This window comes from Salvelinus alpinus, chromosome 1 (genome assembly GCF_045679555.1).
Source record: "Salvelinus alpinus chromosome 1, SLU_Salpinus.1, whole genome shotgun sequence".
Lineage (NCBI taxonomy): Eukaryota > Metazoa > Chordata > Actinopteri > Salmoniformes > Salmonidae > Salvelinus > Salvelinus alpinus.
This window is the reverse complement of record NC_092086.1, coordinates 57,936,510-57,964,486: the sequence shown is the minus strand read 5'-3', so window position 1 is coordinate 57,964,486 and position 27,977 is coordinate 57,936,510. Positions and strand designations below refer to the sequence as shown.

Below are 27,977 nucleotides of genomic sequence, written 5' to 3'. Positions count from 1 at the left end.
AGCTGTATCCAGGCACTCTGCGTTGCGTTGTACGTAAGAACAGCCATAATACATCGTGTATTGGCCATATACTACACCCCCACGGGCCTTATTGCTTAAGTGTCCAACGTGGAATAACATCTGAAGGCAATTATTATTATGACTCATGGATCAATTCATTTCAAATCTTTGCTACTAGCCGCTTTATGGACACCCCAGTTGAATCAGAACTCCACAGCAGGTGGCGGTAATGAAACTTCTGTCAAGCCGCTCAGTGGATTAACGAGGAACAGAGCATGCGCACACCTCATTGTTTTGTGCTGTTCCGTAGCAAGAGAGTACATGTGGAATTCTGTTCGGACAGGACAGAACAACGACTTTCATTCTGCGAAAATGGCTAAAATATCGTTGCTGAGAGTGCTTCTCAATGAACGATTAACAGCAGTTGCTGATGAGATATTTGGGGCTGTTGAAAAAACGGTGGCAGAGTACCAGGAAGAAATCTATCGTTCTAAGGAGGAGAACGAGAAGCTACGGAGGCTGCTTGATATCGTTCTTAAACCAGATATAAAGTTGCATAGATCGGGTTAGTAACGTTAATTGATTAAAATGTGTGTATATGAAACATTCTAGCAGGGAAAACAACTGTTAGAAAAGAACTCAACAACAACCACCCATCCAGTAGCCTATTCACAACCAATAGCAATCTAATTTGACCTAATTTTAAAAGTTAAACTTTGTTTTAAACTACTTTTTACGTGCATTTGCAGAAAAACAGTCGCTAAACTGGTGGCATATGAATAAAAAAATATAAACTCAACATGCAACAATTTCAACGATTTTACTTAGTTGAGTCAGACCCTCTATGGATTTCACACGACTGGGTAGGGGCGCAGTTATGGGAGGGCATAGACCCACCCACTTAGGAGCCAGGCCTACCCACTGGGGAGCCAGGCCCAGCCAATCAGAATGAGTTTTCCCCACAGACACACATACTCCTCAGCCGGATGTGTGGTTACACGTGGTCTGCGGTTGTGAGGCCAGTTGGAAGTACTGCCAAATTCTCTAAAACAACGTTTGATGTGGCTTATGGTAGACAGTATTTTTGTGCATTCAAATTGCCATAGATAAGATGCAATTGGGTTTGTTGTCCGTCGCTTATGTTTGCCCATACCATAACCCCACCATTATGGGGCACTCTATTCACAACGTTGACATCAGCAAACGGCTCGTCCACACAACGCCATACACGTGTTCTGCGGTTGTGAGGCCGGTTGGACGTGCTGCCAAATTCTCTAAAAAGACGTTGGTAGAGAAATTAACATTAAATTCTCTGGTGGAACAGTTCTGGTTCTGTTCTGGTGGACATTCCTGCAGTCAGCATGTCTATGCACACTCCCTCAACTTGAGACATCTGTGGCATTTGTGTTGTGTGACAAAACTGCACGTTTTTTGTCCCCAGCATAAGTTGCAACTGTGTAATGATCATGCTGTTTAATCAGTTTCTAGATATGCCACACCTGTCAACTGGATGGATTATCTTGGCAAAGGAGAAATGCTCACTAACAGGGATGTAAAGAAATTTGTACACAACATTTGAGAATTTTTTTTGGGGTGTGTATGGAACATTTCTGGGATCTTTTATTTCAGCTCATGAAACATAGGACTAACTTGTTGCGTTTTATATTTTTAAGTGTAAATAGATTTGTAACAGGCTAATGTGATTCTCATGACCCGTTACAGGGTAGTACTGTTTGGCTAGCACAGAGAATTTTCGACCAACCTTAACTTGGCGATACTCTTCATTCTCGATTCGGCAAAACATGTATCTTCTAAAATGTCTGTGTTCAGTTGCAGTTGGATCATTGGAATTTCGAAAATGCTCCGTTATTAAAATAAATGTTTTACTCGATGAAGTAATCCAACAATGTGTACACTGCCATTTTGTCTATTTAAAATCTTCTCTCATTGATCGAGACAGGTGAGTGTCATCATGACATGCGGCACTTTAGGGTGGACCCACCGATCTGTCAATGAGGGAAGATTTGAAATAGACAAGATGCCAGTGTACACATTGTTGGGTTACTTCATGGAGCAAAACAATTAATTTATTTTAATAACGGAGCATTTCAAATGAACCACCTGATTGATTGGCCGGGTGCCGCTTGTAATATTTAAAAAAAATTATTTTACCTTTATTTAACTAGGCAAGTCAGTTAAGAACAAAATCGTATTTACAATGACGGCCTACCCCGGCCAAACCTGGACGAACCTAATAGACTTGAGCTCCCTCGTCTCCACTGCTACAGCCACCTTTCAACTACGCTACTGTAGTTACTAGGCTACTGTATTGTGGTCGCAGTATTGACAACAGAAATGGTACGGTCATTTTAATGAATCAATAACTAGTAATAAAAAGAGGTAGCCTACCTTTGGCTGCCTGTCATGTGCCAGTAGGCCTAAAGGAGTTCATGATGCATTATTCTATGGTGATTATTATGCACCGAAGTAGGTAAGGTTATCCACCAATGTAGCTCCCGGGCTGCTAGCATGCATTGCATGATCAGCACTGCAAATGTGAACCGCAAGCCATTGAGCATGTGGGCATGTTGCATATGGATGCTCAAAATAGATATATTTGTATTTCTAGAATCGATGCCTATATGAATGAATAGGCTGGATCATCTTAATTCTGGTATTAGGCAGTGGGCTATAGATTTCATGAAAAATATTTCTACATTTTCTGGTTAGTATGCTGCAGTTGATTGACTGGTTCCTCGAGTAACGTCAAAGTCCATTGTTTCAGAACGCCAAACGTCCCGAACATTCAGAACTACTTTGCAAACTGTTGGTTTAAAATTCCTATTGATTCATTTCTAGGAATATCATTTTCATCAATAAACAGAAAAACAATACTGTGGTCCCCGGTGAAGGATTTCCTTCTCCATGACCACTTGTTTCATATACACCCTTTAAGTAAATAACCAAGTACATGTATAGCTTCACAGGTGTGTGTGTGGGGGGGGTCACAATTATGTTGTCTTGGTTTATTATTGTTGTCAGCTGAATTCACTTAGTCATCTGTTTCATCCTTCCTCCAGACCTACAGCAGCTCACTGTCTCTGAAAAGGTTCCCCCTGAACAGCAGCACTGTGAACAGGAGTTGAACTCCAGTCTGAGGCAGGAGGACCCAGAGCCCACACAGATTAATGAGCAGGAGCTCAGGACCAGCCATGGGAGAGAGCAGCTTCATGCTCTGGAGTCAAAAGACCCTAATGTTATATTCACAATTGCTTGTGTCAAAAGCTTGTGCCAGAATCAGGTCTCAACTGAGCCTTCACATCTTTACCAAACCCAAAGTGAGGAATATGAACAGGGACCCTCTCTACCAAGCACTTCAATAGAACAGATCAAAACAGAACCTGATGGAGAGGGCTACATGTCATTAGAACCAACCAGTGAACCTCAGCCCCTCTCTGCATTTAATCACTATTCTGCTGTTCAGCGTGAAAACAGAGTAATCCTCAGTGTAGATCGTGTGGCGAGTGGAGAGCTTCCATCAGGGTCAAAGCCACCGGAATCAAAGAGAGCACGGGTCAGTCAAATTAGTACTGCTGTTCTTCATTGGGGCACGTTATGTGGGGATTCCTTTCACACCACGTTTTCTGTTATGATCAGAGTGCATGCTAGTGAGAGAGAACCTGTGTGTGTGTGTGTGTGTAGAATGCTTTAATTCAAAACAAAGTTTAATAGGTAATCTTGAAACTAATGTTGACACACATTTGATTAAATGGAAATGTCTTATTTTTTATTTTTTTGCACATATGTCTCTTAAATATAATCTGAACCTACACATGGAGACTCATGATAAGAAATCTTTGCAGTGCCAGGTCTGTGATTATTGCTGTAAGGTAAAGGGTACTCTCATAAAACATTAAAACAGAAGACTCACATAAGGGAAAATGGAGCAATGAAATGGCAGCAGGTCTGTTAGATGAAAGGGAATCCCATGAAAGTAACTTGAGTATTTAGTGCCATCAGTGAGAAGGTATATGAATAGATTAAAGTAGAATTACTTATAGGTATTCTGATTCTGTGTCTGTCCTGCAGGATCGAGGCCCCGCTGCTGCCACAGGCCAGGCCACAGCAAGCCAGTCCCTGGACCCCACTCTTTCCTCACCACCTTTCCACCGCCCAGCTGTGCCCCAGTCCATTGCATGGCGCCAAAAGAGGAAGGGGGAGGAATATGCACACGCCCAGCAGCAGGGCACTCTTTACCCAAAACGCTCAAATGTATACCGCTCGAAGGTACATCCTGACATTTCCATTCCTCATCTGACACCAGAATATGACGAACTGCTCACCAACCGCAGCGGGGGCCGTCCGGACCGCTATGCTGTTTTGCTATTCCGTGCATGCGTAAGCGAAGAGAGATACCGCGAGTGGGAACAGAATACCAACTGGGATGGATCACGAGGAAAATTTGGCTTGCCAGTGAACCTCCGAATGTTCATCAGGACCACTGTGTCTCAGAAGTTTCCTTCCATGAGTGATGTAACCCGAAAAAACATCAAAGACAGAGTAAATGAGTACTTGAGGTCACCGAGGAAGTCTGGACATGGACTGCTCTCGCTTATCTAAGGAATTAGGCATATTGCAGACCGATCTCATAATCACTTCCTTTCCTAGCTGAGGTGATTACAAACAGCTGCCTACAGTATGTACAGTAAAACTCAGTGTCCTGTTTCACACTGTACAGTACCTTAATACAAATCTGCATTTAGAAATTCAAAAAAAATAAACGAATTTCAATATTTTATTAATTAAAACACAGATGTTAATGAAAAAGTACTCTAGATTCTATCTTTTTATTAGAATACTGGCCTTACAGTAGTGATGGAGGCTGGTCACAGTTCACGCCTTGATGAGACATTAAATTGGACAATAGCTAGCCAAAACTCTCAGAGTACCACAGTATGAGTAATAATACTGAAATGGTTCAAATCGTTTTTCCACCATTTGTTTTTCCCAATAGGGGATTTTAGAAACACTTCAAATAAGGGCTGTGTTTTACGGGAGAGTATTAGGGCCATGTGAAGATAAAGAAATCTATGGGTGGTGGTACTTGGATATTTATTCTCCTTGCATCAGTAGGACTTTAAAAAATAAATAAAGTGACAATATTTTGAGAATAAACATTTAATTTAGGCAAAGTCAATTTCAAGAATAACGTAGACATTTTGAGAAAGTTATATTTCAAGAGTAAAGTATGGGATTTGGTTATTAAGCACATAACCATATAGCCCTAATCCCTCTTAACCTAACCTTATTTTAACCCATTTGTAAATAGGTCATGGTAGATCAGGAATTCACCATTTATCAGCATAAAATATCCCATATCATACATCTAACTCTCCATTTCATTCTCTTAAACACATCCTGCTCAGTTTACATATAGGCTTACTCTGCCAACTCCTCCTGCCCCTGCTTTACCTCCCTCATCTTCACTGACCTCACTCCCACTTGGACCCTCAACAACAGAAGACAAGTGTTGCCAGTATGGAAAAGCAATAAGAATGTGTCTTGTACACAAGTAAATAGCCTGTGGCAGAGATAAACTGCACAGTCATGTTGCATCACTCATTTGACAATATTCAAGTTAAGGCTATTGGAAACACTTCATAGCAAAACATAACATGTGTGACTAACTTTATTTTCCCAGAAGGAATTTAATTTGTGCTGTCAGATACATCAAGCACACTTTAATTTAAAACACACAACAGTGCATTATTACACAACAAAACAGGGCATGTGTACATTAGCAAATAAAATACAGTGCATGCGGGTGTAGCCTATTAATAAATGTATCCATAAATCGCTAAATAGGCAGCCAGGGTGCCAAGGAGGATAGTGCAGCACACACTCAATAGCCTAATGGAGGCAGGTATAAAGCTAGAAGCCACTTCCACTATCCTGGGCCCCAATGGTAGGAAGGCATAGTGGTTAGAAATTATGTCCTTGCCCTTTTTGTGTGCCTATTCTTGTCTTTGAGGCTGCATAGCCGGTTACCTACACTGCTCAAAAAAATAAAGGGAACACTTAAACAACACAATGTAACTCCAAGTCAATCACACTTCTGTGAAATCAAACTGTCCACTTAGGAAGCAACACCGATTGACAATAAATTTCACATGCTGTTGTGCAAATGGAATAGACAAAAGGTGGAAATTATAGGCAATTAGCAAGACACCCCCAATAAAGGAGTGATTCTGCAGGTGGTGACCACAGACCACTTCTCAGTTCCTATGCTTCCTGGCTGATGTTTTGGTCACTTTTGAATGCTGGCGGTGCTTTCACTCTAGTGGTAGCATGAGACGGAGTATACAACCCACACAAGTGGCTCAGGTAGTGCAGCTCATCCAGGATGGCACATCAATGCGAGCTGTGGCAAGAAGGTTTGCTGTGTCTGTCAGCGTAGTGTCCAGAGCATGGAGGCGCTACCAGGAAACAGGCCAGTACATTTACATTTACATTTAAGTCATTTAGCAGACGCTCTTATCCAGAGCGACTTACAAATTGGTGCATTCACCTTATGATATCCAGTGGAACAACCACTTTACAATAGTGCATCTAACTCTTTTAAGGGGGGGGGGGGGTTAGAAGGATTACTTTATCCTATCCTAGGTATTCCTTAAAGAGGTGGGGTTTCAGGTGTCTCCGGAAGGTGGTGATTGACTCCGCTGACCTGGCGTCGTGAGGGAGTTTGTTCCACCATTGGGGTGCCAGAGCAGCGAACAGTTTTGACTGGGCTGAGCGGGAACTGTACTTCTCAGAGGTAGGGAGGCGAGCAGGCCAGAGGTGGATGAACGCAGTGCCCTTGTTTGGGTGTAGGGCCTGATCAGAGCCTGAAGGTACGGAGGTGCCGTTCCCCTCACAGCTCCGTAGGCAAGCACCATGGTCTTGTAGCGGATGCGAGCTTCAACTGGAAGCCAGTGGAGAGAGCGGAGGAGCGGGGTGACGTGAGAGAACTTGGGAAAGTTGAACACCAGACGGGCTGCGGCGTTCTGGATGAGTTGTACATCAGGAGACGTGGAGGAGGCCGTAGCAGGGCAATAACCCAGCAGCAGGACCGCTACCTCCGCCTTTGTGCAAGGAGGAGCACTGCCAGAGCCCTGCAAAATGACCTCCAGCAGGCCACAAATGTGCATGTGTCAGCATATGGTCTCACAAGGGCTCTGAGGATCTCATTTCGGTACCTAATAGCAGTCAGGCTACCTCTGGCGAGCACATGGAGGGCTGTGCGGCCCCACAAAGAAATGCCACCTCACACCATGACTGACCCACCGCCAAACCGGTCATGCTGGAGGATGTTGCAGGCAGCAGAACGTTCTCCACGGCGTCTCCAGACCCCGTCACGTCTGTCACATGTGCTCATGTGCTCAGTGTGAACCTGCTTTCATCTGTGAAGAGCACAGGGCGCCAGTGGCGAATTTGCCAATCTTGGTGTTCTCTGGCAAATGCCAAACGTCCTGCACGGTGTTGGGCTGTAAGCACAACCCCCACCTGTGGACGTCGGGCCCTCATACCACCCTCATGGAGTCTGTTTCTGACCGTTTGAGCAGACACATACACATTTGTGGCCTGCTGGAGGTCATTTTGCAGGGCTCTGGCAGTGCTCCTCCTTGCACAAAGGCGGAGGTAGCGGTCCTGCTGCTGGGTTGTTGCCCTCCTACGACCTCCTCCACGTCTCCTGATGTACTGGCCTGTCTCCTGGTAGCGCCTCCATGCTCTGGACACTACGCTGACAGACACAGCAAACCTTCTTGCCACAGCTCGCATTGATGTGCCATCCTGGATGAGCTGCACTACCTGAGCCACTTGTGTGGGTTGTAGACTCCGTCTCATGCTACCACTAGAGTGAAAGCACCGCCAGCATTCAAAAGTGACCAAAACATCAGCCAGGAAGCATAGGAACTGAGAAGTGGTCTGTGGTCACCACCTGCAGAATCACTCCTTTATTGGGGGTGTCTTGCTAATTGCCTATAATTTCCACCTTTTGTCTATTCCATTTGCACAACAGCATGTGAAATTTATTGTCAATCGGTGTTGCTTCCTAAGTGGACAGTTTGATTTCACAGAAGTGTGATTGACTTGGAGTTACATTGTGTTGTTTAAGTGTTCCCTTTATTTTTTTGAGCAGTGTACTATCTTGAAACTCACTGACAACTTCTTTCATTTACTTTTCCAGCCTGTTATAGTTTGTGACCCTGTGTTACCCAGCACAGTGAGGGGCAAGAAGCAGTGGACTGGGCCAGGCAGGACTGGTTCTGAGCCAGGCAGGTGGTTGGTCCTGGCAGCAGCAAAGAAAAAAGACAACATGAAGATACATCCAATGTAGTGTATAGTGCAACGACATACGGTGCCTTCGGAAAGTATTCAGACCCCTTGACTTTTTCCACGTTTTGTTACATTACAGCCTTATTCTAAAATGGTTTAATTTGAAAAATAATACTAAATTTACACACATTACCCCATAATGACAAAGCGAAAACATGTTTTTAGAAATTTTAGCTATTTTATTTTAATTTTAAATACCTTATTTACATAAGTATTGAGACATACATGTATTATTAAACTGGTTTAAGGCAGATAAAGTAAATATGCGTTTTTATCAAGAGTAAACACTTTGCATGTGTTGTAATAATTACTCCACGTGCTTGACATACGTCCATTTTGTTTTAAGCCGACTTCGCTATTTCACCCGGCTCACGCCCACGAGGAAGCCCGGTTTCAAAACGAATGTAACCACTTTTCACCCGGTGAAATCTCCCACCTGGGTGCCTGGGCCAGCTTGATCAAATCCCCTCATTGGGACTTAAAATCAAGGCCATGCTGCTGTTTATATAGGCCGTAAATCTTTCTGCAATCAAAATAAACAAATCCCAGCGACCATATTATTTTTGGAAGAACAATTGATTCTGAATTTGGGCATTTAAAATGTATTGTTTTGGGCATTTAAAATGTATTGTTATGCTTAGACCTCTTGACGTAAGGACTAAGGCAGGGGTGTCAAACAAAATTCCTGGAGAGGCAAGTGTTTGTGGGTTTATTATTTTGGAACTCCTCTCACCTGGTTTTCTGGGTCTTAATTGAAAATGAATTCAAAGGAAATAACCCAATAGACACGTGGCTCTCCAGGAATTGAGTTTGGTGTTCAATTGTTCTTCCAAAAATAATATGGTCGCTGGGATTTGTTTATTTTGATTGCAGAAAGATTTACGGCCTATATAAACAGCAGCACCTCTGGACAAAGGTGTAGGACTGATTGTCATAGGGAGTCCCAGCCTGGCTACCCATCAAATTAGCTTTTGTAGGATATTATGCAATTAATCTGAAGATATAATTATGGTAGACTAATTATATACATACATAATAAATTAGGATTGATTTCACCAGAATGTCACCTTGAGGAACATCACATCAAGGACAAAGAACAGCTTATCCAAGTTTGCCAGCCTGGGGTGTGCACCACCCAAGATGATGGCTTTAGGTCTGGTGTGTCCTGTCCATGACCTATGAATGTAGACACAGAGAATGTGGTTGCAGAGCATAAATACAGTCATTACAGAAAACCATTACATGCACCTTCCTGATGCCTATTAATAATTTGAACAAAAATGTTACTTTCCATCATTCACACTGAAAATAAATACTTGATACAAATAGGCTATCCAATATCATAGCTTAGGCTAAATGGTATTGCATAATGTGGAGGTGAGACAAGTATTTTAAGATAGTCCTAAAACGACTTTCTTTGTTCTCTGTTGTGGGCAGCCCTGGCATGGTCTGCCAGTAGTTTCCCCACCTGGATCTTGACTGGTGCTTTTGCCTCCCTCTCCCTTCACTACCTTGTTGTGGGCAAGGCATTGCTTTTTCTGAGGTGGCAGAGACAGGCATTTGACACCACAGGTGGTTGACCTTTTCTTCCAGTGGGGTAGTCTCCAATTGGCATTGATATATAGTTTGTACAATGTGCAGACATTAAATTGGCAATCAGCAGTTGCTACATACATGTTTTGGACTTATATGTATCCATTGATTCTTGAAGAATATAACTTGTAAACGCCTCAGTTCAACTGTCGCACCCCACCAGAACCCAAAATATGATCTTGTTTTACTCCAATGTAAGCAAACAGTATATAGTCTCAAAACATGGTTAAAACTATAATTTTGATATCATGAATGGCAGTGGAGGTTCCTCAGAGGAGGAAGCGGAGGACCATCCTCGGTGAATTTCATTTAAAAAATGTTTTAAACATTTAAAAGGTTATCCTTTTTAGATAAAACTATATTAAATCCCTTCACCAAATAATTTATTAAAACACTATATTGCAATGAAGGTCTACAGTAGTCTCAACAGCAATCTAGGATAGCACCATGGTGTAGCCGGAGGACAGCTAGCTTAAAATTACTATAATTGTTTTTAATTACCCAAGCCTTTGTGCTAGCTAGCTAGTCTTAGGTCTCTGCGTCGATCAGAAGCAAGGATGGTTCTATGCTATGTACCGGATGGTAAATACTACGATAAGCACACATGCATTTTATCGTTTTCCGATCTCTGTATGCGAGAGCAGTGCTTAATTTGTAAATTGGGAGGTCCTGGGGGCTCCGAGATACCGGAACACATTGAGAAAAAAAGTGTCTAACACAACATAGCAGCGCAGCAGACAGAGTAAAGAGCCAAGTCGTATGATGGTGAAACGGACAGCACTCTCCAAGGTGCTGATTAATTCAAAGCTTTTTCGATGTCACTGCTTTATGCAGACATACTTGAGAATAGATCATATTTGTTCTATCTTTTCAGGGGGAGGAAATTAAAATTGTAATCAGCTCTGCAATGCTTGTTAAAAAAATAGAGATACCTTGAAAAATATATAATTTTCAAATAATCGAAAATGAGACATGACAATCTGCACAAAGGCAAATGGGAAATTTTTTAATAATGGATGCGCTTTTCTTAGTAATCTACTTGAGAACCATTTAGGGTTCAAGTAAAACTTTTGAATAAGTGAAGCTTTTAGAGAGAGGTTTAGTGCTTTTATATTTAATAATCTCAACCCACCCAATTGATATTCATTATATAGATAGGCACGCTTTATCTTGTGTGGTTTAGGGTCCTAGATAAAGCCAAATATTTTTTGCTCATATGATTTGAAAATGAATCATGAGAAGTAAGTAGGCAGCGCCATAAGTAAGTGAGTAAACTGAGATACGACTAAGGAGTTAATCAGGGCAATTCTTCCATAAATAGACAGGTATTTACCTCCATGGTTGCAGGATCTTGTCTATTAAGGTTTCTTTTGAAATTCATTGTGGAGAGCTCATTTATGTATTTTGTGATATGAATACCAAGCATGTCTACTTCACCGTCAGCCCATTTTATAGGCAAACAGCAGGGTAGTGTAGAAGTTGTATTTTTTAAAGATCCAATATGTAATATTGTACACTTATCATAATTAGGTTTTAGTCCAGAGAGTCCAGAAAAGTTATCTAGATCTTCAATGAGATATTGCAGGGATCTAGCTTGCGGACTTCATATAAAACTTGAGTCATCGGCATACATGGACACCTTTGTTTTTAAGCCTTGGATTTCTAATCCTCTAATGTTGATATTTCCTCTGATTTTAATAACTAGCATTTCGATGGCCATAACAAATAGATATGGTGACAGCGGACACCCTTGTTTAACTCCGCTTGACAATTCAAAACTCTCTGAGAAGTAGCCGTTATTTACTATTTTACACCTGGGGTTGTTATACATTACTTTTACCCATTTTATAAGGGAATCACCAACATTGAAAACATCCAGGCATTTATAAATAAAATCCAGTTTTGAAAGGCCTTTTCAAAATCCGCTATGAATGCTTCTGAGATGTTTCATGATGTTCTATTATTTCTAGTAGTTTTTGTATATTATCTCCAATGTATCATCCATGTAAAAAACCTGTCTGATCAGGATGAACAATACCTGGTAAAACCTATGCTAAGCATTTTGCTAGTATTTTTGCATCACACATTGAAGTGTGAGGCCTCCAGTTTTTAAGATAGACTGGATCTTTATATTTACCATCTGGGTCTTGTTTTAATAATAGTGAAATCAGACTTTCCCGCTAAGTACCTAAAAGACTACCATTTCTATAGGAGTAGTTAAAACAAGCTAACAATGGAGTTTTGAGTATATCAAAAAAGGCTTGATATACCTCTACCGGTATGCCATCAAGCCCTGGAGTTTTTCCAGACTGAAAGGATTTAATAGCCTCAAAAAGCTAGTCCTCTGTAATTTGGCCTTCGCACTGATCTTTCTGTACATGAATTTTCCATATTTTTTGGGGGGGGAAATAATTCCTTACAGTAAGCATGAGACAGAAAAGAGAACTGCTTAAAATATTTAGCTTCCTCTTAAAATATAATTCGGAGAATCATAGATGACTCTCAGTAACGAGTTTCTGCAAAATATTTTTGTTAGCGTTCCTGGTGCATTTTTCTCCATATTCCATCCAGTTTGCTTTATTTTTGTAATACATTACATTAGATCATTCTTGAATAAGTTCCTCCAATTCTTTTTGATTTTCCTCTAACTTATTTTGTATCTCTGTAGTATCGTTTTTATTGCTATCTACACAGCAGTTCAAAAGTTTGGGGTCACTTAGAAATGTCCTTGTTTTTGAAAGAAAGGAAACTTCTTTGTCCATTAAATGATAAACTTGGATTAGCTAACACAATGTGCCATTGGATCACAGGAGTGATGGTTGCTGATAATGGGCCTCTGTACGCCTATGTAGAAACATTTGCCGTTTCCAGCTACAATAGTCGTTTACAACATTAACAATGTCAGCACTGTATTTCTGATCAATTTGATGTTATTTTATTGGACAACAAATGTGATTTTCTTTCAAAAACAAGGACATTTCTGTGACCCAAAACTTTTGAACGGTGGTGTACCTGTACTATTAGTTCATGTATTTCCCTTGTTAGTCTTGTCTCTTTAGCCAGAAACTGCTTTTTTATTATTGATGAATATTGAATTGAATGACCTCTAAAGGAGCATTTAAAAATATCCCAAACAATAAGGCGATTTGCTTAACTTACAGTTGAAGTCGGAAGTTTACATACACTTAGCTTGGAGTCATTGAAACTCGTTTTTCAACCACTCCACAAATTTCTTGTTAACAAACTATAGTTTTGGCAAGTCGGTTAGGACATCTACTTTGTGCATGACACAAGTCATTTTCCAACAATTGTTTACAGACAGATTATTTCACTGTATCACAATTCCAGTGGGTCAGAAGTTTACATACACTAAGTTGACTGTGCCTTTAAACAGCTTGGAAAATTCCAGAAAATGATGTCATAGCTTTAGAAGCTTCTGATAGGCTAATTGACATCATTTTAGTCAATTGGAGGTGTAACTGTGGATGTATTTCAAGGCCTACCTTCAAACTCAGTGCCTCTTTGCTTGACATCATGAAAAAATCTAAAGAAATCAGAAAAAAAATTGTAGACCTCCACAAGTCTGGTTCATCCTTGGGAGCAATTTCCAAACGCCTGAAGGTACCACGTTCATCTGTACAAACAATAGTATGCAAATATAAACACCATGGGACCACGCAGCCGTCATATCGCTCAGGAAGGAGACGCGTTCTGCCTCCTAGAGATGATCATACTTTGGTGTGAAAAGTGCAAATCAATCCCAGAACAACAGCAAAGGACCTTGTGAAGATGCTGGAGGAAACAAGTACAAAAGTATCTATATCCACAGTAAAACGAGTCCTATATCGACATAACCTGAATGGCAGCTCAGCAAGGAAGAAGCCACTGCTCCAAAACCACCATAAAAAAGCCAGACTACGGTTTGCAACTGCACATGGGGACAAAGATCATACTTTTTGGAGAAATGTCCTCTGGTCTGATGTAACAAAAATAGAACTGTTTGGCCATAATGACAATCGTTATGTTTGGAGGAAAAAGGGGGAGGCTTGCAAGCCGAAGAACACCATCCCAACTGTGAAGCACGGGGGTGGCAGCATCATGTTATGGGGGTGCTTTGCTGCAGGAGGGACTGGTGCACTTCACAAAATAGATGGCATCATGAGGAAAGAAAATTATGTGGATATATTGAAGCAACATCTCAAGACATCCGTCAGGAAGTTAAAGCTTGATCGCAAATGGGTCTTCCAAATGGACAATGTCCCCAAGCATACTTCCAAAGTTGTGGCAAAATGGCTTAAGAACATCAAAGTCAAGGTATTGGAGTGGCCATCACAAAGCCCTGACCTAAATTCTATAGAGAATTTGTGGGCAGAACTGAAAAAGCGTGTGCGAGCAAGAAGGCCTACAAACCTGACTCAGTTACACCAGCTCTGTCAGGAGGAATGGGCCAAATTTCACCCAACTTATTGTGGGAAGCTTGTGGAAGGCTACCCAAAATGTTGGACCCAAGGTAAACAATTTAAAGGCAATGCTACCAAATACTAATTGAGTGTATGTAAACTTCTGACCCACTGGGAATGTGATGAAAGAAATAAAAGCTGAAATAAATCATTATCTCTGCTACTATTCTGACATTTCACATTCTTAAAATAAAGTGGTGATCCTAACTGACCTAAAACAGGGAATTTTTACTAGGAATAAATGTCAGGAATTGTGAAAAACTGAGTTTAAATGTATTTGGCTAAGGTGTATGTCATATTCCGACTTCAACTCTAAATAAGGTATCATAGCATTCACCTGGTCAGTCTATGTCATGGAAAGAGCAGGTGTTTTTAATGATTTGTACACTCGGTGTACATGTATTACTTTTCCATATGGGCAGGTTTCTAGAAAATAACAGCTATGTATATAATTGGCAGCATTTACATGCGTGTTTCATTAGTTAGCTAAGTTACTGACTAAGCTAATTCTTATATTTTGTTACATTTCAAGTGGAGTGGCATTGATGACAAGCCAGCATGCTGACAGGCCAGGGCCCATATTCCATAGATGAAATTGCCACAGGGGATTGGGGGGACATGCCCCCCCCCACCCCACCCAATATTCAGAACAGGTCGATTTGACCCCCCCTGGAGTTTGGTGGCCCCCCAGATAATATATGAACATGTCTTAAGAAACGGCAAAATGTTGAATTGCAGGAAATTTTCTTTAACGGTCGACTTTGTACACGAAAAACAGTCCAACTCCGCCTCTTTCTCAATTTTCAAACAGAAATGGGGTGTGCAATTTCATCTATGTGTCATTCTGGTAATGCTCACCGCGACCAATATATCTAGTTCATTAGCTAAGCTAGCCACTTGTAGCTAGCCAGTAACTCCTCCAGTATGTGTTGACGTCATTTCACAGGATCTTTTTTCGGATGGAAGCTGTAAAGTTCGGTAAGAAATGGTACTTCTGTAGCCCAAATACACTACCGGTCAAAAGTTTTAGAACCTACTCATTCAAGGGTTTTTCTTTATTTTCCTTTCAAGGACTTTCAAAGTTCAAATGGCTTGCATTGAGCAATAGCCCTGGTTTCCACAGACAGTGTAATATATTCTGAGCCTGTGTGACATAGGATGTGAAATCTGAAACCACTGGGGTGCCCTTCCTATCATTTAATTTGCTCGTCCGACTGCCCAACTCCTGGCAGAAGCCTATGTCACAGCCACTGACAAACCACATGCCTGCAATTGTTACATCGTAGCACAGCAGGAGAGTGTAGGTTTCATCACAGTGGCACATCGATTTATAGCCATTAATCTAAAATAATTAATAGATTTTAAACAGAAACACTTTCTGTTTGTCACAGACTGACAAGATTAATATGAAATGAAAGGCGGGTGAGTTCCTAATGATTTCCGGAATCCAAGCTAGAGCTCTGTGAGACGGTCACAGCGATGGGGACAGATGTTTTGATCAACAGAGACCTTTAGAAAATATGCACATTTTCTCTAACACTAAACATACAAATATGTATTTTACAGTTATAAGGAAGGTGAAACCTTATAGTTAGTCGTATTAGAATTGTATTATACTATATTTAGAAAGCATATAAGTAATTTCAAGCCTTATTCATACAGTTTTGTTGAATAGGAAATACACATAAATATTTATTTATACTGTGTACTTGAACTTGTGTCCTCAAAAGTGCCTACACTACACCTCAGAAATGTATAACTATTTTTACCAGAAAGGTGAGGTTTTAACATTTTTGGAGTATGCAGTATTACTACTTATTGTTTTTTGCCCTCTCATGATAAATACTTTTGGGGATTACGTAGATTACATTTCCGATTACATTTAGTTACATTTAACTTGGTATTTTGGTATTTTATTAGGATCCCCATTAGCTGTTGCAAAAGCAGCAGCTACTATTCCTGGCGTCCACACAAAACATGAAACATAATACAGAATGACATAATACAGAACATCAATAGACAAGAACAGCTCAAGGACAGAACTACATAAAAAAAATGTAAAGGCACATGTACAGTGGCAAGAAAAAGTATGTGAACCCTTTGGAATTACCTGGATATCTGCATAAATTGGTCATCAAATTTGATCTCATCTTCATCTAAGTCACAACAATAGACAAACAGTGTGCTTAAACTAATAACCCACAAATTATTGCATTTTTCTTGTCTATATTGAATACATAATTTAAACATTCACAGGGTAGGTTGGAAAAAGTATGTGAACCCTTAGGCTGTTAACTTCGCCAAACGCTAATTGGAGTCAGGGGTCCAATCAATGAGGTGAGATTGCAGATGTTGGTTAGAGCTACCTTGCCCTATAAAAAACACTCACAAAATTTGAGTTTGCTATTCACAAGAAGCATTGCCTGATGTGAACCTTGCCTCGAACAAAAGGGATCTCAGAAGACCTAAGATTAAGAATTGTTGACTTGCATAAAGCTGGAAAGGGTTACAGAAGTATCTCTAAAAGCCTTGATGTTCATCAGTCCACGGTAAGACAAATTGTCTATAAATGGTGAAAGTTCAGCACTGTTGCTACTCTCCCTAGGAGTAGCCGTCCTGCAAAGATGACTGCAAGAGCACAGCGCAGAATTCTCAATCAGGTTAAGAAGAATCCTAGAGTGTCAGCTAAAGACTTACAGAAATATCTGGAACATGCTAACATCTCTGTTGACGAGTCTACGATATGTAAAACACTAAACAAGAATGGTGTTTATTGGAGGACACCACGGAAGAAGCCACTGCTGTCCAAAAAAAACCATTGCTGCACGACTGAAGTTTGCAAAAGTGCACCTGGATGTTCCACGGTGCTACTGGCAAAATATTCTGTGGACAGATGAAACTACAGTTGAGTTGTTTGGAAGGAACACACAACACTATGTGTGGAGAAAAAAGGCACAGCACAGCACACCAACATCAAAACCTCACCCTAACTGTAAAGTATGGTGGCGGAAGCATCATGGCTTGGGGCTGCTTTGCTGCCTCAGGGCCTGGACAACTTGCTATCATCAACGGAAAAATTATTTCCCAAGTTTATCAAGACATTTTGCAGTTGAATGTTAGGCTATCTGTCCGCCAATTGAAGCTCAAAATAATTTGGGGGATGCAACAGGACAACGATCCAAAACACAGAAGTAAATCAACAACACAATGGCTTCAACAGAAGAAAATACGCCTTCTGGAGTGGCCCAGTCAGAGTCCTGACCTCAATCTGATTGAGATGCTGTGGCATGACCTCAAGTGAGCAGTTCACACCAGACATCCCAAGAATATTGCTGAACTGTAACAGTTTTGTAAAGAGGAATGGTCCAAAATTCCTCCTGACCGTTGTGTAGGTCTGATCCGCAACTACAGAAAATGTTTGGTTGAGGTTATTGCTGCCAAAGGAGGGTCAACCAGTTATTAAATCCAAGGGTTCACATACTTTTTCCACCCTGCACTGTGAATGTTAATATGGTGTGTTCAATAAAGACATGAAAACGTAATATTGTTTGTGTTATTAGTTTAATCAGACTGTGTTTATGAAAAATGTATGCAGAAATGTAGGTATTTATTCGTGAAACGCACAAAACAATTTAAAAAAACAGCAAACGATACGTGAAGCTCTGGAGTGCTCACAGGCAACACAAAAACAAGATCCCACAAAACACAGTGGGAAAATGGCTGCCTAAATATGATCCCCAATCAGAGACAACGATAAACAGCTGCCTCTGATTGGGAACCATACCAGGCCAACATAGAAAAACACTACCTAGATTACCCACCCTAGTCACACCCCGACCTAACCAACATAGAGAATAAAAAGGCTCTCTATGGTCAGGGCGTGACATCAGCATACATGGACACACATGCTTTGTTTAATGCCAGTGGCAGGTCATTGGTAAAAATAGAAAAGAATAGAGGGCCTAGAGAACTGCCCTGCGGTACACCACACTTTACATGTTTGACATTAGAGAAGCTTCCATTAAAGAAAACCCTTTGAGTTCTATTAGATAGATAGCTCTGAATCCACGATATGGTAGAGGTTGAAAAGCCATAACACAAGTTTTTCAACAACAGGTTATGGTCAATAATAAAGGCTGTACTGAAATCTAACAATACAACTCCCACAATCTTCTTCTTATCAATTTATTTCAACCAGTCATCAGTAATTTGTGTCAGTGCAGTACATGTTGAGTGCCCTTCTCTATAAGCATGCTGAAAGTCTGTTGTTAATTTGTTTACAGAGAAATAGCCATTAAAATAATTAGCAACATCAAATGGTTTCGTGATGAATAAGCCATCTGATTCGATGAAATGTGGAGTTGAATTTGTCTTTCTGCCCATAATCTAATTGAAAGTACTCCAAAGTTTTTTTCCATCATTCTTTATATCATTGATCTTGGCTTCATAATACAGTTTCTTCTTTTTGTTGAGTTTAGTCACATAATTTCTCAATTTGCAATAAGTAAGCCAGTCAGATGTGCAGCCAGGCTTATTAGCCACCCCTTTTGCCCCATCTCTTTCAACCATACAGCATTTCAATTCCTCATCAATCCATAGAGCCTTAACAGTTCTAACAGTCAGTTTCTTAACAGATGGATGTTTATCAATAATTGGAAGAAGCAATTTCATAAATTCATCAAGTGCATCGTCTGGATGCTCCTCATTAATCACATCAGACCAACAAATATTTTTAACATCATCCACATAAGAGTCACAGCAAAATCTTTTGTTGCTTCCGAGTGGCGCAGTGGTCTAAGGCACTGCATCTCAGTGCAAGAAGCGTCACTATAATCCCTGGTTTGAATTCAGGCTATATCTCATCCGGCTGTGATTGGGAGTACCATAGGGTGGCGCACAATTGGTAGGGGTAGGCCAAATCCGAACGGACATTATTTTAGGCCCAGCTGTTGGAACTTTGGCCCTCCTGGATATAGCCACTCTATTGTGATCACTGCATCTAATGTGAACGGATACAGCTTTAGGATTTAAATTCTGCAGTATTAGTAAAAATGTAATCGATACATGTGAATGATCTTGTTCCTGTAGTGTTTGTAAACACCCTGGTAGGTTGATTAATAACCTGAACCAGATTACAGGCACTGGTTACAGTAAGAAGCTTCCTCTTGAGTGCACAGCTTGATGAAAACCAGTCAATATTCAGGTCCCCAAGAAAGTAGACCTCTCTGTTTACATCACATACACCATCAAAAAAACACTATCAAAATGTGGGTATGAGAAAAGTTACATTCACTGGACAGTTACTTTAAAGCTGCAAATGTTCTCTGAGCCTCATGACAAAATGTGTAGAGTAGCAGGACATTTGCTTTAAAACTATTATTTCACAAAGATTCTTTTACAATCAGTTTACCCTTCACACTGTGCCTCTTTTTCCAAGAAGGACCGCAGTGATTGTATCAGACGTTATCACAGAATAAAGAGTTGATAAACAGTGGCCATTACGGTGGCTTCACCTGCTCTCCTCTCTCTGGTGGTTTAGCTGTCGATCAAAGTTCTGTTTACAATGTTTCATGGTTTTGTGTAAAAAAAAAATATATAAAAATGTGAATACTGAATCTGTTATGATGAGAAGGAATTCAAAGAAACAGCCAACAGACCGAGAAACTTATTTCAATACATTTTATTTGCAATGTTCAGCAATGCAATATGGTATGAAACAACACTTACATCACCGTTCTTTTATCTTTTGTTGTGACGTGACGTGACTATCATTATTGTGATGACTGCTATTTATCGAATAATTACCTACTGTCTAATTATTACTCAATTAAATTAATCATGTAACAATTAACTCATTAGGAATTTGGGGCACCATAGGAAAAGTTTGTTTAATGAGTTTACCGTCTCCCGAATTAACTCAAGAATATATAGAGATCATACCAGTCACAAATGAATAATTTCCTCCTATGAGTCTCATTCTGAACGTCGTAGACTCTGCACAAACCTGGGTCTCACTGTTCATTCCGTACCTGTCACCTTCTGACCTTAGTTCCTTTGTTATGTCTTTATTTTAGTTTGGTCAGGGTGTGAGTTGGGGTGGGCATTCTATGTTGTTTTTCTATGTTTTGTTCTATTAGGTATTTTCTATGTGTTTGGCCTAGTATGGTTCTCAATCAGAGGCAGGTGTCAGTCGTTGTCTCTGATTGGGAGCCATATTTAGGTAGCCTGTTTTCCTTTGTGTTTTGTGGGTGGTTGTATCCTGTATTAGTGTTTTCACCATACGGGACTGTTTCGGGATCCTTGCTACTCTTCCTCAGACGAAGAGGACGAAACCCGTTACAGAACCACCCACCAACCTAGGACCAAGCAGCGTGGTATCGGGCAGCAGCGATCTCCGGACTCATGGACATGGGAGGAGATTCTAGACGGAGAAGGACCCTGGACACAGGCTGGGGAATATCGCCGCCCCCGGGAAGAGCTGGAGGCAGCCAAAGCCGAGAGGCGGTGGTATGAAGAGGCAGCACGGCAGCGCGGCTGGAAGCCCGAGAGGCAGCCCCAAAAATGAACACGGGGAGTGTGGCTAAGTCAGGTAGGAGACCTGAGCCAACTTCCCGTGCTTTCCGTGGAGAGAGGTGGTCCGGGCAGGCACTGTGTTATGCGGAGAAGAGCACAATGTCCCCAGTGCGCACGCATAGCCCGGTGTGCTACATTGCCGCTCCTCGTATCGGCCGGGCTAGAGTGGGCATCGAGCCAGGTGCGATGAAGCCTGCTCAGCGCATCTGGTCTCCAGTACGTCTCCTCGGTCCGTGTTATATGGCACCAGCCCTACGCACTGTGTCTCCCGTGGGTCTGCACAGCCCAGTGCGTCCTGTGCATGCGCCCCGCAAGTGCCGGGCTAAAATCAACATCCAGCCAGGACGGGTTGTTCAGGCCCTTAGTTCGAGACCTCCAGTGCGCCTCCACGGACCGGTCTATCCTGTGCCTCCTCCAAGGACCAGGCCTCCAGTAGATCTCTCCAGCCTGGTGACTACTGTGCCTGTTCTAAGAACCAAGTCTCCTGTGTGTCCCTCCAGTCCGGACGCTCCAGAGCCTTCCTTCAGTCCAGAGCCGCCTGAGCCGCCCGTCTGTCCTGAGCCGCCAGAGTCTCCCGTCTGTCCGGATCCGCCAGAGTCTCCCGTCTGTCCGGATCCGCCAGAGTCTCCCGTCTGTCCGAATCCGCCAGAGTCTCCCGTCTGTCCGGATCCGCCAGAGTCTCCCGTCTGTCCGGATCCGCCAGAGTCTCCCTCCAGTCCAGAGGCGCCCATCGGTCCGGTGGTGCCCTTCACTGGGGTCTCCAATCCAGAGTCGGTGACGGAAGTCGCCGCTCCTAAGGTGTCACAGAGATGGGCCGAGACTATGGTGGGGTCTTCGTCCCGCTCCAGAGCCGCCACCGCGGTAAATGCCCACCCAGACCCTCCCCTATAGGTTCAGGTTTTGCGGCCGGAGTCCGCACCTTTGGGGGGGGTAATGTCACGTTCTGACCTTAGTTCCTTTGTTATGTCTTTATTTTAATTTGGTCAGGGCGTGAGTTGGGGTGGGCATTCTATGTTGTTTTTCTATGTTTTGTTCTATTAGGTATTTTCTATGTGTTTGGCCTAGTATGGTTCTCAATCAGAGGCAGGTGTCAGTCGTTGTCTCTGATTGGGAGCCATATTTAGGTAGCCTGTTTTCCTGTGTTTTGTGGGTGGTTGTATCCTCTGTTAGTGTTTTCACCTTACGGGACTGTTTCGGGTTGTTTGTTTTGTACTTTTGTTATTTCGTTCTGTTTGATTGATTAAATATATCATTATGGACACTTACCACGCTGCGTATTGGTCCGATCCTTGCTACTCCTCCTCAGACGAAGAGGAAACATGTTACAGTACCACACAAATCGATTTGATTATTTATTTACTAACAAGCTAAATGATAACATAAGACACACACACACACAGTATAGGTTATTGATTAGAAACTTTGATGACAGCAGGTCCCTAGCGGACTAACACAATATGACACTGGTTACACAAGATGGAGAGTTAAAGAGAGAGTGAGAAAGCGAGAGAGAGAAGCAACACTTGGATACATTTGGGAACTACACTGCAGTAACCCTAATACCTTGCCCCGAACTGCCGCTCTTATGGGTAAGAAGTAATGCATGTATTTACGTGTTGAAGGTATTCGTCGGGTATCTTTGTTGGGGTTCCGCTTGGTGAGGAGGGTTTGATTGGGCCTTCTTATTTCGGATGGCTTTCTCTTTTGTTCTCTGGTGTAAGTCTCTTGTCCACAAGATGTCACACTGTCCTTCTTAGTTGTCTGTTTACTTGCACTCGTTCTGGAAGAGTGGTCTCCTGAGGACGGCTAGTCAGCCGTGTTGATGATCCCAGAGTGGTGATGAAAGCAGTGTAGGACATGAGGATTTGAAGAGAATAACCGGATGGTCCTACTTAAATTAACCTTCTTAGATACAGAACAGCTACTCAACCATAGCATTGATTTTTTAGATGTTCCTTTGTCTTCTTCAACCTTGTGTTGCGTTTCTGGGTCGTGACTAATCGTAGACCTCAGCTGCAGATGGTGACCCTTCTAGTCTGATATGTTAATTCTTAACTCAACACTTTTATACCCTTGGTATGTGCCCAATAATGTTTGTACCATGTTTTGTGCTGCTACCATGTTGTGTTGCTACCATGTTGTTGTCATGTTGTGTTTTTACCATGCTGTGTTGTCATGTGTTGCTGCCTTCCTATGTTGTTGTCTTAGATCTCTCTTTATGTAGTGTTGTGTTGTCTCTCTTGTCGTGATGTGTGTTTTGTCCTATGTTTATATGTATTTTTTATTTATTTAATCCCAGTCCTCGCAGGAGGCCTTTTGCCTTTTAGTAGGCCGTCATTGTTAATAAGAATTTGTTCTTAACCGACTGGCCTAGTTAAATAAAGGTTAAATAAAAAAGGGGCGTTTACGTCATGCTGACACGCTCCCTGGGGTGTGGCTAGTTCACAATTTACTATGATCTCGTTAAAGAACTAAAATCTCAATCTTATCGTCACAAATTCATTCTCTTTATCCTGAATATTTTCTACACAACGTAAAGTATGTAAACTTGATATACACAGTGTAAAAGCTCTTGAAGTTACAATGTTTTTGTTATAACGTCTTTATAACTATTTTAATGACATCTCAAGATAGACATTCCTTTTCCATATTCCATCTCTCATCATTTAACATTCGGATGTTGAAATATATTGTCCCAGTGTCCATTGTTTGATGTTTTTTGGCGGCAAACTCTTCTGTAACACAAAGAGACATTCCATTCGCGCAAATTAGACCCAAAAAGGAATTGTCTGCAGTCTACAATTTACAATCAACATGAGGTGTCATAAAACCTCCACATCCTCCCCTCCCCCCTCTGCGGGTGAGAGGGCTCTATTGAACGCTGATCCACTGTAACCTGATCCTTGTATACTCACAGGAGAGTGATGACTACAAAGGGAAGCACAGCCGAGAGCTGCCAAGTGACACAAGCCTACCGGGCGAGCTAAATAACTTCTATGCTCGGTTCGAGGCAAGTAACACATGAAGCATGCATGAGAGCATCAGCTGTTCCGGACGACTGTGTGATCACGCACTCCGCAGCCGATGTGAGTAAGACCTTCAAACAGGTCAACATTTACAAGGCCGCAGGGCCAGACGGATTACCAGGACATGTACTCCGAGCATGTGCTGACCAACTGGCAAGTGTCTTCACTGACATTTTCAACCTCTTCCTGTCTGAGTCTGTAATACCAGCATGTTTCAAGCAGACCACCATAGTCCCTGTGCCCAAGAATATTAAGGTAACCTGCCTAAATGACTACCGACCCGTAGCACTCACGTCTGTAGCCATGAAATGCTTTCAAAGGCTGGTCATGACTCACATCAACACCATCAAGTTCCTTGGAGTCCACAACACCAACAAACTAACATGGTCCAAGCACACCAAGACAGTCGTGAAGAGGGCACGACAAAACCTATTTGGCATGGGTCATCAGATCCTAAAAAGGTTTTACAGCTGCACCACTACTCTCTGTAGTGGCCTGTGGTCGGAGGCCGAGCAGTTGCCATGCCAGGCAGCGATGCAACCCGTCAGGATGCTCTCGGTGGTGCAGCTGTAAAACCGTACGGCCCAGTACATCGGGGCCAAGCTTCTTGCCATCCAGGACCTCTATACCAGGCGGTGTCAGAGGAAGGCCCTAAAAATTGTCAAAGACTCCAGCCACCCTAGTCATAGACTGTTCTCTCTGCTACCGCACAGCAAGCGGTACCGGAGCGCCAAATCTAGGTCCAAGAGGCTCCTAAATTGCTTCTACCCCCAAGCCATAAGACTCCTGAACAGCTAATCAAATGGCTATCCAAACTATTTGCACCCCCCCCCCCCCCCCCCCCCGAACGCTGCTGCTACTCTCTGTTATTGTCTATGCATAGTCACTTTAATAACTCTACCTACATGTACATATTACCTCAATTATCTCGACACCGGTGCCCCCGCACATTGACATTGACTCTGTACCGGTACCCCCTGTACATAGCCCCGTTATTGTTATTTACTGCTGCTCTTAAATTATTTGTTATTCTTATCTCTTACTTTTTTTTTTTTTATCTTAAAACTGCGTTGTTGGTTAAGGGCTTGTAACTAAGCATTTCACTCTAAGGTCTACACCTGTTGTATTCGGCGCATGTGACAAATACAATTTGATTTGATTTGACAAAAGCTTAACGAGAGTCCTCGGTTTATTGTTTTTGTAAAGTTGACAGTGTTTTCATATACTTTTATTTTATTTTGGATCCTGTGGCTCTGTTGGGCTTAGTTGCTGTGAGCGCTGCTGTCTGTCCCAGGATCCCTTCAGATTCCGCAGAAGGGGAGAGACATGGAATCCCAGTTAGCCTAGCTGGCTCTGCGGTCTCAAATGGAGGTCGCTATTGAACGTTTCCAGCACTGCAGGAGCTTTGTTTACTTTGCTTTGTTCTGGGACAATGTGGACCGCACTGACTTTCAATGTAGCAACTGCTTGCTTGCGGAGGACTACAGGGGCGAAGTGGCTACTCTTAGCAAACAAGTAGCAAACCTACACAAGCTACTGGGGAATCCACGCCCTCCAACTTTTTATTTTTCTTCCACCCCAGTAGCCGGGCGCCGCTCTGGTCTGGTGGAAGTGTTGGCTCTCCACAGAGCTCAGCAGGGTTCCATCCCCGAAGGGGTCTCCCCCTTCCCTGGAGAACGAAGCTGTTCTCGACGCAACCAACCAGCCATGGAGATACGTTACTCGCTGTGTAAGTCGAAGACAGAGTCCTCCAGCAACGGGTGTCTCCTTGGAGGTGTTGAGCCCGGACCTGACAGACAAGAAATAGCTTTGCCGCCCTGGATCCAGAGGTTCCAGCGCCTTCTTCCTTGGGGGCTTCCCATTCAAGATCGGATCCGGAAGTACCTGCGTCTTCGTCCTCTGTTCTGTCTCCCTCTCCGGTAGCTTCTACCTCGGGTTCAGATCCTTGGAGCTCCCACCCTCATCAGACCGTGACGCTGCCGGAGAGGCCGGCCCATTTAACATCGCCACCTGTCATCATAGGCAGCATCATAGGAGCTCAAAAACCCTGTGCTACCCAGGTGCACGAGTACAGGACATCACAAGGCTGCTTCCGACTGTTCTACGACAGATGCCGTGAGTTGACATTGTCGTAGTCCATGTGGGGTCAAACGACATCAGGTGGGCTAGCTCGGAACATCTGAAAATGTATTTTAAAGAACAGATTTTAGCATTAAAAGACTCCAAAAAAACAGCCTATCATTTCAGGTCCAGTACCATTGTTGGGCCACGGGTGTGAAAGATTCAGCAGGCTACTGGCATTACACATCTGGCTAAAAGATTATTGTAGCTCTGCTGGAGTCACTTTTATAGATAACTTTGACACCTTCTGGAAACAGAAGATACTCAACAGGAATGACGGAGTCCATCCAAATCGCCTTGGCTCCTGTCCAAGCATTTCAAGGCTGCGTTGAAACAATGACTTATCAATGACCCAAGAACAGCTCAGCTAATCCCTACCATTGTGACAATGAGTCGTCATAATGCTGCATTAAATGTACATTATCCTCGGGGCGTTGGCAGACACAATGTAAGTAACTTAATTGATGTCCCCCTATGTGCCCTGAATAACTTTGTTAATCCTACAGCTATTGGATGCAGTAATCATGAGACTATGAACCAGAGTTACATTGTTAGCATTGAGGTGGTGTGCCCTAGTAGGAAGACCACTTTGTGCAGCTCACCGTGCACTATCAAGTCTACTTCTGATAAGCTTCCCAGTAAATCATTAAAAACAATCAAGCAACCCAGAAAAGTGCTAAAAATAGCCCATATTAACATATGCAGCCTGAGAAATAAGGTCCATGAAGTCAATAACTTGCTTGTAACAGAACATATTCTGACAATACCTGAAACTCACTTAGATAATACCTTTGATGATACAGTGGTAGCAATACATGGTTATAACATTTACCGAAAAGACAGAAATGCCAACAGGGGCGGTGTTGCGGTCTATATAAAGAACCACATTCTTGTAAAGCTTAGAGAAGATCTAATGTTAAATACTGTTGAAGTAATATGGCTACAGGTTAATCTGCCTCGTCTAAAACCCATTATTGTGGGAAGCTGCTATAGAACACCAAGTGCTAACAGTCAGTATCTGGATAATATGTGTGAAATGCTTGATAATGTATGTGATATCAACAGAGAAGTATATTTTCTGGGGGATTTAAATATTGACTGGCTTTCATCAAGCTGCCCACTCAATAAAAAGCTTCAAACTGTAACCAGTGCATGCAACCTGGTTCAGGTTGTCAGTCAGCCCACCAGGGTATTTACAAACAGCACAGGAGTGAAATCATCAGCATGTATTGATCACATCTTTACTAATGCTGCAGAAATTTGCTTTAAAGCAGTATCCAAATCCATAGGATGTAGTGATCACAATATAATAGCCATATCTAGGAAAACCAAAGTTACAAAGGCTGGGCCTAATATAGTGTATAAGAGGTCATACAATAGGTTTTGTAGTGATTCATTAGTGTTTATGATGTAAAGAATATTCGCTGGTCTGTGGTATGTAATGAGGAGCAACCAGATGCTGGACTTGACATATTTATTCCAGTTTATTCCAGTTACTAACAAGCACACACCCATTAAGAAAATGACTGTAAAAACTGTTAAATCCCCTTGGATTGATGAGGAATTGAAAAATTGTATGGTTGAGAGGAATGAGGCAAAAGGAATGGCAAATAAGTCTGGCAGCCAAACTGATTAGCAAACGTACTGCAAATTAAGAAATCATGTGACTAAGCTAAATAAAAATAAACTATACTATGAAACAAAGATAAATTATATAAAGAATGATAGTAAAAAGCTTTGGAGCACCTTAAATGAAATTTTGGGGAAAAAGCTAACTCGGCTCCATCATTCATTGAATCAGATGGCTCATTTATCACAAAACCCACTG

The 27,977-nt window shown here is 42.1% G+C and overlaps 1 protein-coding gene and 1 pseudogene across 2 annotated transcripts; one reads left to right on the top strand and one right to left on the bottom strand.

The window, feature by feature from the left end:
• LOC139563306 (heat shock 70 kDa protein-like) overlaps positions 1 to 27,977 on the bottom strand; it is a 33,199-nt pseudogene that overhangs the window by 1,628 nt on the left and 3,594 nt on the right.
• On the top strand, positions 197 to 8,364 carry LOC139543049 (uncharacterized). 2 transcript variants are annotated; one of them, XR_011668598.1, is made up of 4 exons: positions 197 to 565; positions 3,081 to 3,574; positions 4,090 to 4,673; positions 8,228 to 8,364. XR_011668598.1 is itself a non-coding variant. In XM_071349206.1 (3 exons), the coding sequence occupies exons 1-3, from the start codon at positions 322 to 324 to the stop codon at positions 4,618 to 4,620; spliced, it is 1,269 nt and encodes a 422-aa protein (XP_071205307.1). In that variant the 5' UTR covers positions 197 to 321; the 3' UTR covers positions 4,621 to 4,830. The 2 variants fall into 2 exon arrangements, 1 of the variants encoding a protein (XP_071205307.1); XM_071349206.1 differs by lacking the exon at positions 8,228 to 8,364 and having other exon boundaries at positions 4,090 to 4,830.